The sequence below is a fragment of the Nycticebus coucang genome, chromosome 6, assembly GCF_027406575.1.
Source record: "Nycticebus coucang isolate mNycCou1 chromosome 6, mNycCou1.pri, whole genome shotgun sequence".
Taxonomy (NCBI): domain Eukaryota; kingdom Metazoa; phylum Chordata; class Mammalia; order Primates; family Lorisidae; genus Nycticebus; species Nycticebus coucang.
This window is the reverse complement of record NC_069785.1, coordinates 69137974-69156559: the sequence shown is the minus strand read 5'-3', so window position 1 is coordinate 69156559 and position 18586 is coordinate 69137974. Positions and strand designations below refer to the sequence as shown.

General features: G+C 45.3%; 2 protein-coding genes across 6 annotated transcripts in view; one reads left to right on the top strand and one right to left on the bottom strand.

Moving 5' to 3' along the window:
• The first annotated feature begins 515 nt into the window (after positions 1-515).
• Positions 516-18586, top strand: part of SNAPC5 (small nuclear RNA activating complex polypeptide 5) — a 33338-nt gene continuing 15267 nt past the window's right edge. For 2 of the 4 annotated variants that reach the window (XM_053596098.1, XM_053596099.1), the window contains exons 1-3: positions 516-756; positions 2074-2166; positions 3290-3430. In XM_053596098.1, coding sequence (XP_053452073.1) covers positions 667-756; positions 2074-2166; positions 3290-3412 — 306 coding nt within the window. In that variant the 5' untranslated portion in view covers positions 516-666 and the 3' untranslated portion in view covers positions 3413-3430. Of the gene's footprint in view, positions 757-2073; positions 2167-3289; positions 3431-5915; positions 6056-7466; positions 7604-18586 lie in introns of those variants that run through there. The other 2 variants (XR_008380866.1, XM_053596097.1) reach the window with 2 other exon arrangements.
• Positions 6641-18586, bottom strand: part of MAP2K1 (mitogen-activated protein kinase kinase 1) — an 83129-nt gene continuing 71183 nt past the window's right edge. For both annotated transcript variants that reach the window (XM_053596095.1, XM_053596096.1), the window contains exons 6-11: positions 15959-16083; positions 13177-13378; positions 11695-11759; positions 8919-8980; positions 8399-8444; positions 6641-7681 (exon numbers count right to left, since the gene is read on the bottom strand). In XM_053596095.1, the coding sequence (XP_053452070.1) occupies positions 7568-7681; positions 8399-8444; positions 8919-8980; positions 11695-11759; positions 13177-13378; positions 15959-16083 (614 nt within the window). In that variant the 3' untranslated portion in view covers positions 6641-7567. The remainder of the gene's footprint in view (positions 7682-8398; positions 8445-8918; positions 8981-11694; positions 11760-13176; positions 13379-15958; positions 16084-18586) is intronic.

Genomic DNA, 18586 nt, shown 5'->3' with positions numbered 1-18586 from the left:
TGAATGCCCTGTAAAGTCTTGCTAACCAGCTATGACAATACAGTTGGAAGAAAGGCCGCTTGTAAGATTTTATTAAATCCAGGTATATTAGTTGACATTTGTAGGATTCCAAAACATGTTAGGGTCCCCTAAGCCCCAAAGATGTAATAAACAACCTTTCCCCTTTAAAGTCCGGTGAGAATTCAATCCTGCAGAACCTCTAATAGGCTGTTTCTGGCACCTCACCTTTGTACCAGATGCTGGCGGTTTTGGTCCTTGCTTGAAATACAACGGTGGGTGGTCAACTTGTAACATCACATGGGTTGTGTGATAATAGCGAGTGCTGCCCACCTGAATTGTTACACCACGTTTAACCACTTTGCCCGGAAGTGAACATTACAGGGTTACTTGTCCAAACCCAAGACCTCCAGGTTCTTCACGGTTCTAACGTCCTGCGCTTTGGCAGTCCCGATCACGTGAGTCGAGTTTAGTTGCTTGGCAAGGTTGGGACTCAACGGAGCAGCGAGGCGGAAGGAGACAGCCGGGGCCGAGAAGGAATGCACTGCTGCTCTTTCCCAACATGGCCGCTAGCCCCGCCCGGTTTCCGGCAGGCGGAGGTGATGGCGTCATCAGTGTACGCCCGCAGACTGCCTCGCCAAGGGGAGCGTGGCGTGTTGTTGAGGAACGATGCTGAGCCGCCTTCAGGAGCTGCGCAAGGAGGAGGAGACGTTGCTGCGGCTGAGAGCGGCCCTGCACGACCAGCTCAACCGCCTGAAGGTGACTTCGTGGCCCCCACCCATCCCTCCATTGGGCCCGCGCGACCGTCTCCCCCGAACCCAGGCCTACGGCGCCCACCGGCTACGGCCATTCTCTTCCTCATCTGGCCTTGGCGGCGGTAATCTACTAGTTTTCAAACAAATTCGTACATCTTAAGCACCTGAGGAGTTTGCTTTGAGATTATTAGGCCCCACCCCTCTCAGAGTCTTGATTCCGAGTCTGTTTGACAAGTAGTCCCATCCCACCCCGGACTCCCGTTAAGTGCTGATGCCCACAGGCGGGCACCCTGAGGAAGTCTCCGCTCCCAAAGCCTCTCTTAGACCCTTCTCCCCTGCCTACCGGCCGCTTGCTTCTGAGCCCCCTCTACTGTTTACTAGTGTGTATTGGCGCTTGAAATGTATGTAGTATTGCATAGCTAGAAATGACTTGGATCCTTCCCCTGCGCGGAGGAGGACTCGCCCTGGGAATACGGACTTGTCCCAAAGCTTAGGGGGTTTGGTTTTCTTATGTTACAGATTCCAGAAGAAGAGTCGTGATTTAGGCCTACAGGGCCACTCCCAGACCTTTGCTTAATTTGCCCCCTGTGAGATAATCATGATAACCCCTCCTCAACATCCTTCTTCATGAGATGAGGATTATGAAAGCCTTTTGTAAACTAATGTTGTACAGAGTAATATATCAAAATAATAAGCATTTCCCATAAAGTCAGTTATAAGGGCCCACACTTACGTCCCTCCATTGCCACAGTGCCCCTGTAAGTATCTACTGACCGTGTGATAGTCATCTCCAAAGCCCATATTTCCTTGCCTCAGGAAGCACTTCCATATTCTGTTCTTGCTGCCTTGGTGTTCTCATTACTGACTAGGTAAGCTCAGGCCTAGGGAATCCGGCCCTCTGTAGAATTAGATGATAGTACCTATTTTTTTTTTAAAATGCCACACTTGCATTTTCTCCCTGAACTACTAGGTGTAGAGCAGCGGTTCTCAGCCTGTGGGTCACGACCCCTTTTTAACAATGAAAATACATTGTGGCATTAGGAAGGTTGAGAACCACTGGTGTAGAGGTTTGAGGGAGTGGAAGCCATGGCTTGCCCCAAACACCTGTACAGCCTAGGGAAAAGGGGCTGGAATCTTCCTTCAACTCCTTAAAAGGCAGAGAAAGCTTAAGAGCTCTTTTGGCACCCTTTCCCTGTAGAGAATCAGATACAGTGTTCACCCCCTCTGATGATGCCAGCCTTTTACAGCATGCCCAGCAGTATACCCACGTCAGTAGCCCAGTGGAATAGTAAGGACAGCATCCTCATCTCTTCTTTTCTAGGTTGAAGAACTGGCCCTGCAATCAATGATTAACTCAAGAAGAGGAGATGAGATGGTGTCTTCTCAACCTGCACCTGAACAGTCACCTGCTGATGTAAGCTTAATGAAGTGCAGGCCTAGGGAAAGAATGCAGTCTTGTCCTCTCCTGTGGTGCTTGGGTGGTCAAAAATTATTATAAATCACATCACTTAGACCAAAGGACTCTGGGAAGTGCTGGGTTTTCTAGTTCAGTAAGCTGGCTACTCTACTCTTTGTGTGTGTGTGTGTGTGTTTTGGGCTGGGGCTGGGTTTGAACCCGCCACCTCTGGCATATGGGACCGGTGCCCTACTCCTTGAGCCACAGGCGCCACCCTACTCTTTTAACCAGGGAAGAGCCCACATCTCTATCAGCTGGTTATATTTTGATTAATTTATTATATAGTTACTAATACATTGCCTCTACCCTTCTAGTCATCCATTCTCTAGTTACTCAAATCAACCCAGGAGAATGTGGAGATTTTTGTAGTGATATGTCAAAATTCTTGCCGATTTGTGAATTCAATAATCTTGGTACTGGGGGGGGATGTTTTCAACTACAAAGCACAGTGCTAAAGATGAGTCCCAATCTTCATCATACCTATCATACCTATCTGTTACCGAATGCCTTCAAGTCAATATTTGACCAGTTCCCCCAGATACTGTATGTTAAAGCATTTAAAACCATTACAGCCCAATGTAGTGGCTCATACTTGTAATCTCAGCTACTCAGGAGGACTACTTGAGGCCAGGCATTGAAGACCAGTCCAGGCCATATAGCAAGACCCTATCTTAAAAAAAAATAAATTAGCCAGGCACGGTGGCACACATCTGTAGTCCCACTTAAGCCCAAGTCCAAACCCAGCCTGTGTGACATAGCCAGACACCATCTCAAAAAACAAAAAAACCTACCATTATAAAGCAGTGTGTCTTAAGTTGGCACAATTCTTACCTCAGATCTTTCCACATGAATGTTTGTAAATCAGGTAACATTCTGGTAAATCTGCCACATTTATTCTTCCCCCATTTTGGCAACAGGGATGAGGGTAGAATTTGGAGAAACAGGAAAGTGCTTTTACCTCTTCATCATAAATATTGAGGATGGACATGCAATTGAGATTTGATTTTAAAACATTTGTAAGGATTTGCTGTTTGAGGTAGGTATCCTTCTTACTAATTTATAATGTCCTTGGCTAATGCAGACACTGATGCATGTAGACAATGAAGCATCAATTAACCAAACTGCACTGGAGTTGAGCACAAGGAACTGTGTGACAGAAGAGGAGGAGGAGGAGGAGGAGGAGGAAGAGGAATCAGATTCCTAAAAGGTGAAAAGAGCAAAGGTTAGTTACACAAATTAAATTTCTAAGTTTCAGGCTCTTTCTCTCCAAAGAAATTATTTGCCATGGCCCTGTGGCCCGCTCGATAGGAAACAAAAACTATAGGAGAGGCTCGGTGCCCGTAGCTCAGTGAGCTATATACACCAAGGCTGATGGGTTTGAGCCCCGCCTTGGCTTGCTAAACAACAATGACAACTGAAACCAAAAAGAGCCAGGCATTGTGGCAGGCACCTGTAGTCCCAGCTACTTGGGAGACTGAGGCAAGAGAATTGCTTAAGCCCAAGAGTTTCAGCTTGCTGTGAGCTGTGACGCCATGGCACTTTACCAAGGGCAATAGCTTGAGACTCAAAAAAAAAAAAAAAACTATAGGAGAATGTATGATTGTAAAAATGGTTCTATCAAAAACAAGCTTCAGAATGTTGTGACATAGGAAATCAAAAATGCAGTGTGTTAGAACTGAGCAACATGGAAGATGCTTTGTAATCTGGTCAGATTCAGTAATTCAAAACAGAATTTCCTCTGGAATATTATTGAGAAAGTCTGGCATTTGCAAAAAGGGCAGAGTTTAAAATAAAATCCAGTCTTTCTAGTCAACAATGCGTCTTTTTTTAAAAAACCAATTAAAGTCTGTTTGCATGTCACTGAACCCTTGTGAGCAGTTAGGCCATAGTTTAGGAGAGAAAGATGACAAGGGGAAAGAGGGGCCATTTGAAAGTACAAGCTATTGTCACCTCCCACAGATATTGCAACACCCTGCCTATTATAGACTGGTTAGTATGGCTGCTACCCTGTTTCCCCGAAAATAAGACAGTGTCTTATTTTAAGGTGTGCTCCCAAAGATGCCCTAGGTCTTATTTTCAGGGGACGTCTTATCTTTCCTGTAAGTAGGTCTTATTTTTGGAGGATGTCTTATTTTCGAGGAAACGGTAGTACATCTCACTTGAGACATCACTGGTAAAATGTACTTATAAATAAATTACAGATAAATAACTGTTGTGGAGTTTGGTGGCTTCCACTTACCAAGGGAGAAAAGAACCAGTTCCTCTTATGAGGCAGATTAATACAGTAGCATGGTTTAAAACCCATTTCTGGCCCTCAGGAAATGTGCCATGCTTGGGTCTTGGTTTGAAAATGACAGTCATTTCTATGTACTGCTCTTTTTCCAGTGAATATACAGTAGAAAAGCCAAATAAAACGCAAAAAAGCCTCTCCAAACAATTTATAGAACTGTTCCAGAAGAAAGCAGATACATTTTTTTGTTAATCAATTAAAACTTTTATTAAAGGTTTTTTGAGCTACTCTTATAGGAAATAGCTAGAAGTTTAAATGAGTGTGATCTTTAGAACACAAAATGTGAAGACAGTTTTGGAACAAAAAGCATCAAGGAGTTTTTTACATTTGGGGGTTCTAATTTAAAATGTAAGCATGAGTTTTAAGAGCTGGAAAAGCTGGGTATGAATTCTAGCTCAGTAACTAATTGCTTGCCCTCTCCACTCTGCAGTTCTCTTTCCCATCTGTAAAATGAGGCTATTCATATCTGTGCTAGCAGTTTCACAGGTTATAAGGTGCTAATGAGGTATTTAAAAATCCAGCTATTATTGGTGTAAGAGAAGTTTGAGGAAGGGATTTGGTATGAGGAGCTAAAACACTGGAAGACTGATACAGGGGATATCTTTCCTGAAAACAAGACTATTCTTCATAAAAAAATAACTGGAAAAAGTCCTTTGACTCTAAAAATGTAGTACCTTTGAATATGAAGAGAGAATTTAAAACACCCCTCCAAAAAATACCAAGTGTTGAGATCTAGGTTTTAGAGATCTGGTCATACTATATTACTTTTTCTAGTATACAGCTTGCTTATTTTAGGGAGACATTCTCAGTAATGGTGGCATCCTGTCTTTTAGTAACAGACATAGAATATGAGTTTTAAAACTCAGCTTGAATGTTGGAAACATAACAAGGTCACCTGTTGACTTTAGAACAGTTGTTGGCCTCACTGCAAGAGAAAAAACCATTAGCTAGGCTCAGCGCCCACAGCACTGTGGTTACTGCATCAGCCACATGCACCAAGGCTGGGGTTTCAAACCCAGCCTGGGCCAGCTAAACAACAACGACAACTGCAACAACAAAAAACAGCTGGGTGTTGTGTTGGGCGCCTGTAGTCCCAGCTACTTGGGAGGCTGAGGCAAGAGAATCACTTAAGCCCAAGAGTTTGAGGCTGCTATGAGCTGTGATGCCATGGCACTCTACCGAGGGTGACAAAGTAAAACTGTGTCTCAAAAAAAAAACCCCATTAATTAGTTTAGGCAGCAGCACATACACTTATAAATCTGAATCCTGGTTATATCCCAAGCTCTGATAGTTGTAGAATGGAACTACTTACTGAGGACATTATTACACCCAAGATGTTTTTAATCTAAAAATTAAATAGGCCTTTTATTTTTAAATACATTCATTGGCATTGGTTTTCTTTACTTTTTTTTTGCAGTTTTTGGCCAGGGCTGGGCTTGAACCCGCCACCTCCAGCATATGGGGCTAGTGCCCTACTCCTTTGAGCCACAGGCGCCGCCCATTGGCATTGGTTTTCTATAACCTACCTTTTCAAAGAAGAAAGTAAAGGGAGACCAGGTAACCTCACAACCTAACCTCTAAAGTTCCAAGAGTTAATTTTCAAAGAAGGACACCACTGGGGACATGGCTTTGTTTTCACTGCCACCTCAGAAGCATAGCAAAGCCAACCAGAAAGGTGTGGTTAAGTGTAAGTAGAGAAAGAAGAGAAACTGCTGCTCAGTGTAGCAGAGGAGACTGTCTCGTCTCAGGCAGAGGTTTCCCCACCAGCAAGGCCCTCTGATGAACATGGTAGCCTGGAAATGCAGGCAAGCCCCCAGTTCAACCGTGTTGTAGAAAATGAGAAACAGTCTGTGATTTTTCTGATTGGCTTCCAACTTCCATCTGCTGCTTTTCCCTTGTATAAAGAGAAGGAAGAAATAGACAGGATCTGTTCTCAAGTCCACAGGAAGGTGGTTGGAACAGTCACAGATAAAGGTATTGGGTGAAAAGAGTTGGAACAAGTCCAAAAATTGGAATTATAGGAAGCCCCATTAGTCCAAAGCACCAGCCTCCTGCCTATCTTTACTTTTCCTCCTCTGATGATGTTTGGCCAAATAATTTGCTTTCTTGCTTTCAAAAAGCCTACTGCAAAAGTAGAAAGACCTTTCATCATTTTTTAACTTCATAATATATTTATTAGAATAAGAGGTTAGATTTGTTAAACATCTGGATTAAAATCATTAAAAGGATTTTCATACAATTTAGGCACTATACACGTTTACAATAGCATTGGTGTTTGGATATGGGTAAAGATAAATCTGACACATTTTAATGCCTTGATTGATTGGTGACATTCAAAACAACTCCACCAATTTAGAAACACTAACCAAAACTTAAAGAGACATATACCACTAATATCCCACGAAGCGTATTTAAAAATAAATATAGAAATATAACCAGACGTCTACAAATCATCACAGTAGACAGACTGGTAAAGCCCCAGCTATCATGGCAGTGAAGGGCTCTGGTTAGATTTTGATGGAAACTGCTGAATTCTATATCAAAAGCAAAAATAATAATAAAATAACATGATGTACACTTTCTGATGCTCATTTTCATAGCAGCAAAGCATGCTTCACATGCACTGCCTGTGAAGGACCTCACAAGGCTCCCTCCTACTCACACAGAGAGAAAGTACGCCTGGCAAGAGTGAAGTGCCACCAAGTGTCCAAGAATCCCAAAAATACAGGTGGCCAGCCAGTCACAGAATGAGAACAGCAGTGCAATTGTAAGAATGACTACCCACAGTCACCAAAATTTCACTAATTCAGCCTGGCACATGTTTTGATCATCATTAAACACAAAAATAGCCCCAAGCACAAAGCCAATCCACTTAGGGGGATAACAATAGTAATAAGAATAAAGAGTAATATTAAAAATGACACAAGTTGAATTTTGGCACATGCTGTGTTTTCATCCTTTGTCATAGGTGAAATGCACGTCTTAACAGAGACAGGCATGGGAAGGAGGCCTAAAAGCACGTGGCACACCATTGGGCAGGGGACTCCCTCTTTGCTGCTTCCCAATCGCTTAGACACCTGCTGCATGGGTTGGTGTGCTGGGCTGGTTAAGGCCGATGGTGGAACAGAGCCAACCTGCAAAATCTACTTCCTCAGCGTCAGATCTCTTGATAAAAGCATGAACCTGCATGCAAGGAAACAGGGAGAGGAAGTGGTGTTAAAAATCCAGCAAGAAGGAAAATACAAGAGCCTTGGATCAAGAGTTTGTGCTGCCCTTGAGCATCAGTGGGGCCAGAAAAGCAGCAACAGCTACAAACCAAAGACCTGCTGTACCAGCTGCACCAGCTTAAGGGCTTGAGTAAATAACTCGGTTTTCTGAACCTGCTCTTACAGTATTTATCAAATGGGGTAATGGGGACAGAAACCCTGTCTTCAGTGCCTCATAGGCTTGTCAGGAGGGACAAAGCAAACAGTGAACTTAAGTGCATGTTATACTGTACAGGCTAGGGCACATAAATCCAGATACTTACAGTAACTTTCCCCCTCCTCCCACCACCCAACTAGAGGCAGCAGGCAGAGAGTGACTTAGGAGGGTGCTGAGTGAGGTGAGTCAGTCCATGTTAAGTAAAAGGCCCCTACCCTTGTAGCCTGGCCGTTTCTTTCCTTTGACTCCCTCAGACTCTTCCTCCCAAGTATACACACTCAGGTTGCAGGGTCATCCCAGCTTTCCCTTTAAACTAATGGGAGGATAGAGGAATCTAACATGTGGTATTGTGTAGCCCCAGGCTCAGCTGGACCACAGTGGGTAGGATAGGGAATGGGCTTAGGAAGTAGTGGACAAATGGCTGACAGGAGAACAAATTAGTAAGGCACTGTAAGAATCTGGAATAAATGTACTTACCATGAGTTGCTTCAAATCTGCTCTCTCTGCTGGGTTTTTTATTAAGCTTCAAGGAAGAAACATAATGTGAGAGTTATTGCCTAGCACCAGTTCTAACTCAAATTACTTCTGTTTACATGTCTGTCCTCCCTAAATACTATCGGCTCTGAGAAAAGGTGGCTCATCTTTCTGTTCTGAGCATGATGTTAATGCCCACCGTAAGGTAATACATTTCTTTTTTTTTTTTTTTTTTGTGGTTTTTGGCCGGGGCTGGGTTTGAACCTGCCACCTCCAGCATATGGGACCTGTGCCCTACTCACTGAGCCACAAGCGCCGCCCTGAATTAAACTAAGATCAAAAAGCAATACACCAGTTCTTACAGAGCACATGCTGAAAGTAGCAGTTGTTTTATCCACTAATATAATTAGACACCTACATCGTGGCACTCTGCAAGAAGAGCTTATAGAAGGGGAAAGCTGTGCCCAGAATAGGCAAAGCTGGTACTTCCAGAGATGGGGTGGGGAACCTGACAAAGACTTACCATTTATTCACAAAATCTTGAAATTCCAGACTGAATACTCCACTGGGCAGTTTTGGAGGAGGCTGCAAACATAAGTCAAGACATTAGAAGTGCCTAGTTCTGCACTCCACCTCCTATCCCGATCCCACCCTGTACCGCTGGACAGTGCTACCCTATCCAATCACAGAAAGGCAGTGGTGGAGGCCAACAGCTGCCTACTGGCTCACTGTATTGGTCTCACATAGCACAGAGTTGGGACCAAGTCAAGTGTAGAGTTCTACCCTTCTTGTCTCTGCTCCTCTTTGAGCCCTATGCACTCTTCTATGAAATGAAGAAGTTGGGCCCAGTGATCTCTGAGACCCTTTCTCGAGTTCTGATTCTCTACAATGCCTGGGAGTGAGGCATGGAAATGTAACCAGCAATACATGGAGCAGCAGCTAGGGGGACTGCAAACCACCAGGCACAACCTAAGCCTCCCAGCACCTGCTGAAGCTAGAAAAAATATATATATATATTCTGAGCCCTGGAAAGGCATAAAAAGGTAAATAAAACATTGGCTGGCAGAGGAGGGCTTGGTTTAGAAAAATGTTAACCTGTATAACTCTAGGAATAAGTCTGTTTTCAGGCATCAGAACACTGGCAATAGCTCTCTCTCCCAGGAGAATCATGCAGCACCAAGGCCTTGGAGCACTAGGCTCATGGTACTTCACACACTCTGTGAGGTTGCTTATGTAACCTGTACTGAGAGCTATATGTAGAAACTGACCTCCAGACACAGTGTCCAAGATGCCACTGCTCTGATACAAAGCCCAATATCAACAGGCGATTCAACACTGATATCACCTACCAAAAAGCCCAGCCTGGACTTCTTCCCTGAAGGCCATGTCAGCCTAATCTGAGGTCAAACACTAGATCCGAGCTCCTAGGAACTGCTCCTAGGGGCCAGAGTGAGCCCTAACCTATAGACTGTCCTTGCTGCTGGGGGGATGAAGGGAAGGTTCAGGAGATAGAGGAGGCCAGCAGCTTGGCCTCCACAGGCAGTAATCCATCCCTCCTGAGCAGGAGAGAGCCAGACATGGGGGGTGAGAGGTGTGAAGGACCAGGGCCTACATTTCATTTGGAGCCTCAATTTCCTCACCTGTATGAAGAGGGTAACAAAATCAATTTGGCTCACCTCAGCATTGCTTGAGAGAACTGAGTAGGAAAATGATTATGACAATTTGGAAGAAAGCTGTGTACACGAGGAGACTTGCAGCTGCATATTTAACCCCAGACATCCCTTCCCTTAATATGACTCCTACCCAGAACCATGACCATAGTTCCCAGTAGATGATGGATGGCTTTTTCCCGACTTCTGCAAATACAACATGCTCTGCCTTCCTTAAAGCAGCAAGGATCAGATCCTTAACTGCTTTTCTACATTCTGTGGTGCTTTGTATAAAGCTATACAGTCAGTAAAGAAAGGTAAATTCCCCAGTAGACTGTGGACCAAAGACAGTGATTTGTTAAGGGGTGAAACAGGATCTTCCCCGTTGAGTTTGTAATGGGCAAGGGGATCTTTTTGAGCCTTTTGGGATCTAGTCGTAGAGAATAGTAACATACGAGAAGTTACTCCACTGATGTCTTAAGGAAGAAAGGAATGAGCCAATACCCTTTATCTTAAACCTCAGCCAACTGGGGACCTCCCAAATACACCAGAACTTGTCCCTTCTCTTCAAATGCTAAGGCTGCTCCTATGGTCAGGAGTACTGGTCCGGTCATCTTCTAAAACCCTGTCCTGACCTCCAGCCCTGCCCCACCCTCTAAGCAACTTGGTACTTGTTCGCAGCTTCCCACTCCCCAAACCCAAATTTAATGAATGATTGTCATGATTGTCAGTCTCTTCCTTCCCTATTCCTTTTTTCACTTAACTATACTGATATTTGTATTTCACAAATAATGTGTTATACACATGAAAGTCAACAAACAAGCAGAAAGAAAAATTTTAATCACCTATAATTTCATAACTCAGGAATAACCACTATCATTTTATTACTTTCCAGACTTTATATGCACATATATGCATAGATTTTTTAAAAAGAATAAGTGGCCCATGCCTGTAATCCTAGCACTCTGGGAGGCCAAGGTCAGAGAATCACTTGAGCCCAAGAGTTTGAGGTTGCTATGAGCTATGACACCATGGCACTCTACCCAGGGCAAAAGCATGAGACTGTCTCAAAACACACACAAAATGACCACAGTATACATACTATTTTATAATTTGTTTTCAAACAATTTATAGTGAATATGTTCCATATCTAATTTCTTAACTATTTTTTAATGTTCATAGCTTTTTAATGGCACTTACAAGTAAAAACCCTATACTGCAATTACATATGCATCTGCCTTGCCTCCCCAACACAATTAACAGTCTTTGAGACTAGGTAGGGACTTTTGTTTTCCATTATTGGGTCTTTGCCCCATTCCTACCCCCACCCCACAGTGCTTACTTAGCACACTATAAGTGCAAAAGAAAGTTTGGTGGATAAAGGCACAAGAATGTAAATGGGCAAGCTGAGGGCTCCTGGATCTTGGAGAGAAGGAGTGACTCTAAGCTGCCTAAAGATGTCCTCTGGGGAAGGGACTCTGCACTTTCTACACCAGTCACTCAATTCCAAAAGCATGATGCAAACACCAGAACATGAGAATGCTGGAGTCCATAACACAGGAACTCACAGGTTCCCATTCAACCCCACCATGGGCATTTCCTCAAAAGAACAAATAAATTCCAAGGTCAAGGAAATTGGGCAGTACTTACCTCATTGACTATGTAATCCAACAACTCAAAAATTGCCATGGGAGGTCGGCTATCCATTCCATATGCTACAAATTTTATAAAAAGAAAACACTTCTCAGAAACAGATTACGTGCCAATAAGAGGCAAGAGGTTGGACATGGTCACAGAAGAAAAACAGAGTTGTCACAGGTAAAGGTTGAACACAGAAGGGATCAGCAAAGGCCACAGAGTTAGCTAGCCAGGGAGAGCCTAGACTCTGCCACACTCTAGGTTTCTGACGTTGGCCAAATCAACTGACCACCGAGCCCAAGGTTTTGAGTTTTGTAAGGCAGAGACAGATAATAATTATGTCTGTTCTTCCCCCCTTTCTTATATTAAGAGAGAAACAAATGAGATAACTTTTAGTTTTCATTCTCTCCGAACTTGAGTTTCCTTCTTTCCTGTCCCAGAGTCACGGGCCAGCCTCTGGGGCCACAGCCACCAGCCCCTGCGTGAGCTGACATCATCCTCATCTGACCCTGGTCTCACTGCTTTTCCCTCATCAGCACCCTTGTCCATGTGGACATCAAGGGGATAAAGACCAGATCCCCCTAACCAGACAGGCGCTTCCAGGCAGAAACTACATAGAAAAATGGAAGCTGCCTCAGAATATTCACTGAGTACTGTACAGCATATACCATCTTTGGAGTCAGACTTGGCCACTTACAAAGTATACATGGCCTTCACAGATTAAGTGCTCTGCCCCTGTTTCCTCATCTCTAAATTGGAAATGATAATAGTGTTCACAAAAGGAATGCTATTAGAATTAGATAATGTTAGGCAAATCCATGGAGACAGAAAGTAGATTAGTGGCTGTTGGGGATGGGGTTGGAGGAAGTTGGGAGGTAAGAATGGGGTTTCTTTAGGGGATATATACTTTAAAATGAAATTTGTTATGTGAAGTTTACCTCAATAAAAAAAATCTGGGCAGCACCCACAGCTCAGTGGGTAGGGCGCCGGCCACATACACCCAGGCTGGCCGGTTTGAACCCAGCCCGGGCCAGCTAACCAAAGACAACTGCAACAAAAAAATAGCTGGGCATTGCAGCAGGCGCCTGTAATCCCAGCTACTTGTGAGGCTGCGGCAAGAGAATGGCTTAAGCTCAAGAGTTGAGGTTGCTGTGGACTAAGACGCCACACCACTCTACCAAGGGCAACATAGTGAGACTCTGTCTAAATAAATAAATAAATCTAATAAAAAATGTCATGACTAAAAAACAAATTAGATAATGTATATAAAGTGCTAAATGCGGTACCTGGAGCAAAGTAGGTACTCTTAACAAATGGCAGGGTGTTGCTGGTAGTAACAATAACTTCCTATATCCATCTGGAGACCTCTGCCTCTTCTCCCCCACCCCATCCAACCCCAGCCTGGCATCCTGGAAAAGGGAATCAGCCCTCTAGAAAACCCCTGACAGTAAGACACCCCCACAGTCCAAGCTGGGGACACACCAAGCCACTCACAGCTGAGGGGTCTCCCAGGGGTTCTTGGCCTGGGTGGGGTCTCAGCCGCATCTCCTTCCACTTGACACCCAAACATCAGCTCCAGCTCCTTGGCATCTGGAGGAGGGATGGGATACCTCCCAACTGCCATCTCCACCAGAGAGAGCCCCATGCTCCAGATGTCCGATTGCACAGAGTAATGAGTCCCCTGGAGTCTTTCTGGCTGCAGGAGAAACAGAGACACAGTTATAACCACTTGAGCTAACCAGGACCTCTGGGTCTGCTAATGCATTCGTCTTCTGTCCCTTCTCGATAGCTCATACCCTGTTTCAAGAGCTCCACTAACTTCTTAGATTTGGCCTCCCAACTGTCCCTATAAACTGGGTTTACCAAATCCTCATTAGCTCCCACTGCTCTGACCCCTCCTCACTGTTCCATCACCCCTATCACCCGCCCTGAAAAGACAGCTAATGAGGTAGGTCCAGGCTGCCACTTCAGCCCATGGTTCCAGCTTTGCCCAACCTGGCCACTGCCTTGCACATGCAGGGCAGCCAGTGAAAAGCCTAGCATGAGAGGTTCGCCTTGCCACCTGAGTCTGAAACAAGAAGCTTGGGAAATATGGGTCACCAATGAGGTGGTGCAGTGAGTACAAAGAGGGCCAGGAGACCTGGGGTAGAAGTCCCAACTCTGAGATCTCTAAGCTACGAGAGATCCTGAGTCTCAGCCCCCTCATCTATGAATGGGGCTGGCAATGGTAGAAACACTAAGAACAACATAACAAAATACCCACTCTATTAACTATGGTTCCTGAAAAGGTCAGATCGAATGAAAAATGTACATTAGATGTTGCAAAATGCTATACCAATGTGAGTTGATGTTGACGGGAGGAGTCAAAGAGAAGTAAGTATATAGTGCTATACCAAAGCATTATTTTTACCAAGCATTATTTGAGCAGCATACATATTTCAAGAACCCTGCAAAAAAATCTTTATTCCAACCATAGTATATTTATTTACACATTAAATCAACTTCTCCTATAGGATTTTTCACTATTCCACACCATTTTGGAACTCACCATATAACCACAAAAACTCAAAGTCCCAGATTTGGGGGTGGGGGGGAAGTCCCTGTTAATTAATTTTTTTTTTTTTTAAACAGTCTCACTATGTTACCCTTGGTAGAGTGCCGTGGCCTGACAGCTCACAGCAACCTCAAACTCTTGGGCTTAAGCGATTCTCTTGCCTCAGTCTCCCAAGTCACCTGGGAGACTGTCAAATGTTAATTGATTTTGAACTTGAGAGTCAGCAGTCAAGTTGCCCAGGGCACCAACTGTTCAGTTATTAGACATTTAGGGAAACAGCAGCGAGGGAAAGAAGAGTAAAATAGCGTTCCACCATGGGTCACCAGGGGGCGGGATAGGAGTCAATGCCAGGTGAGTGGTGCCAACAGTGGCTGGAGTCACAGTAGGGGTCAGAGCCAGAATGAAGAAACAATGATGTGGACATAAACTTTCACACAGGGACCTGGGAACAGCTGCCAAATCTTTGCTAAGAGATAAGTGAGGACGAGTGGTGCAAAGCGCATATGGCTGGCAAGGAGGCGCTGGCTTTCAACCTTGACTCAGCAAGACGAAGCAGGCAGGTCACTTCCCCTCCCTGAATTTAAATTTCCTCAACTCTAAAGTGGAAGCAAGAATCTTTATTTCACAGGACAACTGCATTAATCAAATGAGATCTTTCAAGGATGTGAAAATGGTTTTATCAACAATACATAAAACACTCCATATGTGTGTTAAGATCCCCTGAGCCTCTGCCCCTGGCCCCACACCATCCGGGCCTGCCTTACCACCACCTGAGTAAAGACCACCCACTTACTCAAATGCTCTCTGCTCTACCCCACTTCAGCACTCACCTGGACTCATTTCCACCTTTCTGAACTGTTCTCAGGAACATGCTATCCATGTACCCACCCATTCAGTCGACCACACATTCACCCACTTGCCAAGCATTCCCTAAACACCTACCACAGGCTAGGCCCCATGCCAGACCCTAGGGACAAGAGAGACTCGGACAGCCTAGTTCCTGCTCCCAAGGAGCCTGTTATATGGAGGAGGGAGGAGAACACACTGATGCTGCCAGGGACTGGGGACAGGCACACATAGCACTCTAGTAGCAGTGAGTGCCAGCGGAGTTGGGAGCAAGAGGGAAGACCCCCAGGACAGGATCTTGGCTGAAGCACAACAGAGACTCCAGCCGGGGGACTGGGTAAGCTGCCGTGGAAGCAAGGGTAGTATCTGGGAGACGCAGTGAGACGGGAGAAAAGAGGCTAGAAAAATCTGAGAAGACTCTTGGAGCTGGATTTTAACAGATGCTAAAAGGATGGGGAGCCAGAAAAAGGCTCAAGTCAATGCTCAGGCCCCTGTCTTGGGAGAGCAGGAGAAGTGAAGATGTTTATTGCTGATGGAAAGGGAGAAAGGTGGTGGGAGAAGCTGGGGTGGGTCATGTCTGAGCATGTGTGGCCTAAGGTTCTGAAGACAATCTGACAAAGATTCCCAGAGGGTAGCTGGGGCTCACAATCTCTTCAGAATGAAAGGCTCCTCTGGAGCTGAGATCTGCAATCTCTACAAAAGGCCCAGATTCCCCCCACCACTTCCGCCTCCTCAGGACTGCTGTGCCTCATCCTGTCCTCGTTTCTCAGCCTCACCCATCACCCAGCACAAGACTCTGGCTCCAGAGGGAAGACACCCAGGGGCTCCTATCCCTTACCAGAAGAGAAGGTAAGAGACAGAACCTGCTATTCTTACCGACATGTAAGACCTTGTGCCCACGAAGGAGTTGGCCATGGAGTCGATGAGCTGCCCACTGACCCCAAAGTCACAGAGCTTGATCTCCCCACGGGAGTTGACTAGGATGTTGGAGGGCTTGACATCTGCAGGCAAAAGAAAATAGAAAAGTAGAGAATTGGCAGTGGTAGCCTGAGGAGGGAAAGGGTCAGCACTCCAGATGGACAGCCCAGGCCCACCCCTATCAGAGGCAGCCCTTGGCCTAAAAGCACTGGACACCAAGGCCCCTCAATTCAGGGTTTAAGAAAGTGTTGCCAGGAAATGAAACAACCAGCTGCTGAAGGACAGAAAGCAAGTAGATTTCCACCCTTTGAGACTTGGCCAGGTGACCCAGGGGAAAGAGTTATTAAGAATAGTCAAGATTTCAAGGTCTATTTCTTCAACCAACCCTACTGGTAACACACAATATTTATGACTGGATCCCAAAAGATACCAAAAACCCCCAAATAATAAAACCTATTTGCTTGCTGAGGCTATCAATCAAAGGCTAAAAGGGGGTGGGACAAGGGCAGGAATTCCTACTTGTGACCTATGTAGCAAGCGCTGAGCATGTGGTTTGATGAATATGTGTAGCCAGGGTAGGAGCCAGCGTGTGATTCTCTCCTACTGAAGTCACTCACCTAACAACCAAACAGCAATATCTACCTAGTAATCAAGGGGAGCCCCTTGCTACCATGGGTCTTCAGGCAGCCTGACAGCTGCTCCTCAGAGTCATCCCCCTTCCCTGCACTCATATTACCACTCCACCTGGTCTGCTGTCAACAACACTAGTACGTGGTCTTTCCTTTGCAGAGAGATGTAAACTTCCAAATGGTTTTTCTTTCACCATCTCCTCTGATTCATACACTGCTTCATAAAGTACACAAGCCAGGGCCAATTACCCTCATTTACAGGTGGGGAAACTGAGGATGGGATTGGAGGAGGTCCCTGGGTTAGGGTTTTGTGGCCAGAGAGCAATAAACAGTGAGAGACTCACTTTGAGGGTTGGAGACATCCAGTGGCAAAATCCTAAGCCGTGACAGGGAACCTTTAATAACTATAATATAGACACCATATAGCATATCTAAACAATCAGAGAAAAAAGCAAGCCAATCATAATTTTAACCTACCAGAGTCAAATGAAAAAACAGCTCATTTTTCTCCAATTCTTTCATATACATGCAAATGCATTCATTCGTTCTTTTTTATTTTTTGAGACAGTCTCACTTTGTCACTCTTGGTAGAGTGCCATAATGTCACAGCTTACAGCAACCTCAAACTCTTGGGCTTAAGCAATTCTCTTGCCTCAGCCTCCCAAGTAACTGGGACTACAGGTGCCCACCACAACGCCCAGCTATTTTTTGTTGTTGTTGCAGTTGTCATTGTTGTTTAGCTGGCCTGGGCTGGGTTCAAAGCTGCCAGCCTTGGTGTCTCATTCTATCACCCTCACTAAAGTGCTGTGGCATCATAGTTCACAACAACTTCAAACTCCTGGGCTCAAGCAATCCTCTTGCCATTCATTTTTGTTTTAAGAGATAGTATCTCCATATGTTACCCAGGCTGTTCTAGAACTCCTAGGTTCAAGTGATACTCTTGCCTGAGCCTCCTGAGTACCACACCTACCTATTTATCCCTAAACAGATTCTAAGAGGTCTTCTAAGGTTATTTTTGAGGGTAAAGTAAAAAATAAAAAATAAAATTACTTCCTCATATCCCAGTAAGCCCCTCCCCTACCCCACCTCCATCTGGCCCCTCATCAGTTCTAGCAGCAACAGCCTCTGACTCACCATCAGCTCTAGGAGCAGGGGCTTTGGCTGTGTGCCTCACCACTCCAAGCCCTGAGCAAGAACAATACCTGGCATAGCAGGTACTCCAAAAGTCCTGTTGCATGAATCAATAGCACTGAACTCACCACGTACACATGCATGTTCGCTGGTACACACACAGAGCCACTGCTATGGTCTAAGAGACCCGGCCCTCATCACATCACCCACCCACACACACACACACACACACCCCCAAGCGGCTCTTCAGTAAGGAGCATGGGATACAAACCTTCCCAAACCCCTCTGCAACCCCCATCTCTTACATAAAGACTTTCAGAACAAAGGTGCCAGAAGTAGCCTTGCAAGGCATCTGACCTCAATCCTTCAGGATGGAGATGAAAAGTCTGAGGCCCAAGGAGTCCTATAACTTGTTCAAGATCATGAGCCAAAGCAGAGCAGAACACAGGCCCCGGGACACCTAGAGCTGCCCTCCTTCCCTGCTGCCATGCTCTTCCCAACAGTCTCATCAACTACTGTTCACTGAGCACCTACTACACTGGGCACTGTGTGGCCACCAGACGGACACCAGTCAACAAAGCAGTCCCCATTATCCTGAAGCTAAAATGCCAGAGTGAGTAGACAGATGATAAACTGCTGAACACATGGTAATGCCAGATGGTGTTGAGTGGCAGCTAGAAAATCACAATACAAAACCATGTGAGGGCACAGCACAGAGAGCATGGGGATGCTGCTGTGACAGGGTGGTGAGGGGCGGCCTGTGAGGAAGGTGCTGAGCACTGAGCTGGACAAGGAGAGGGAGCCAGGTGGCCTCCTGGAGAGCAAT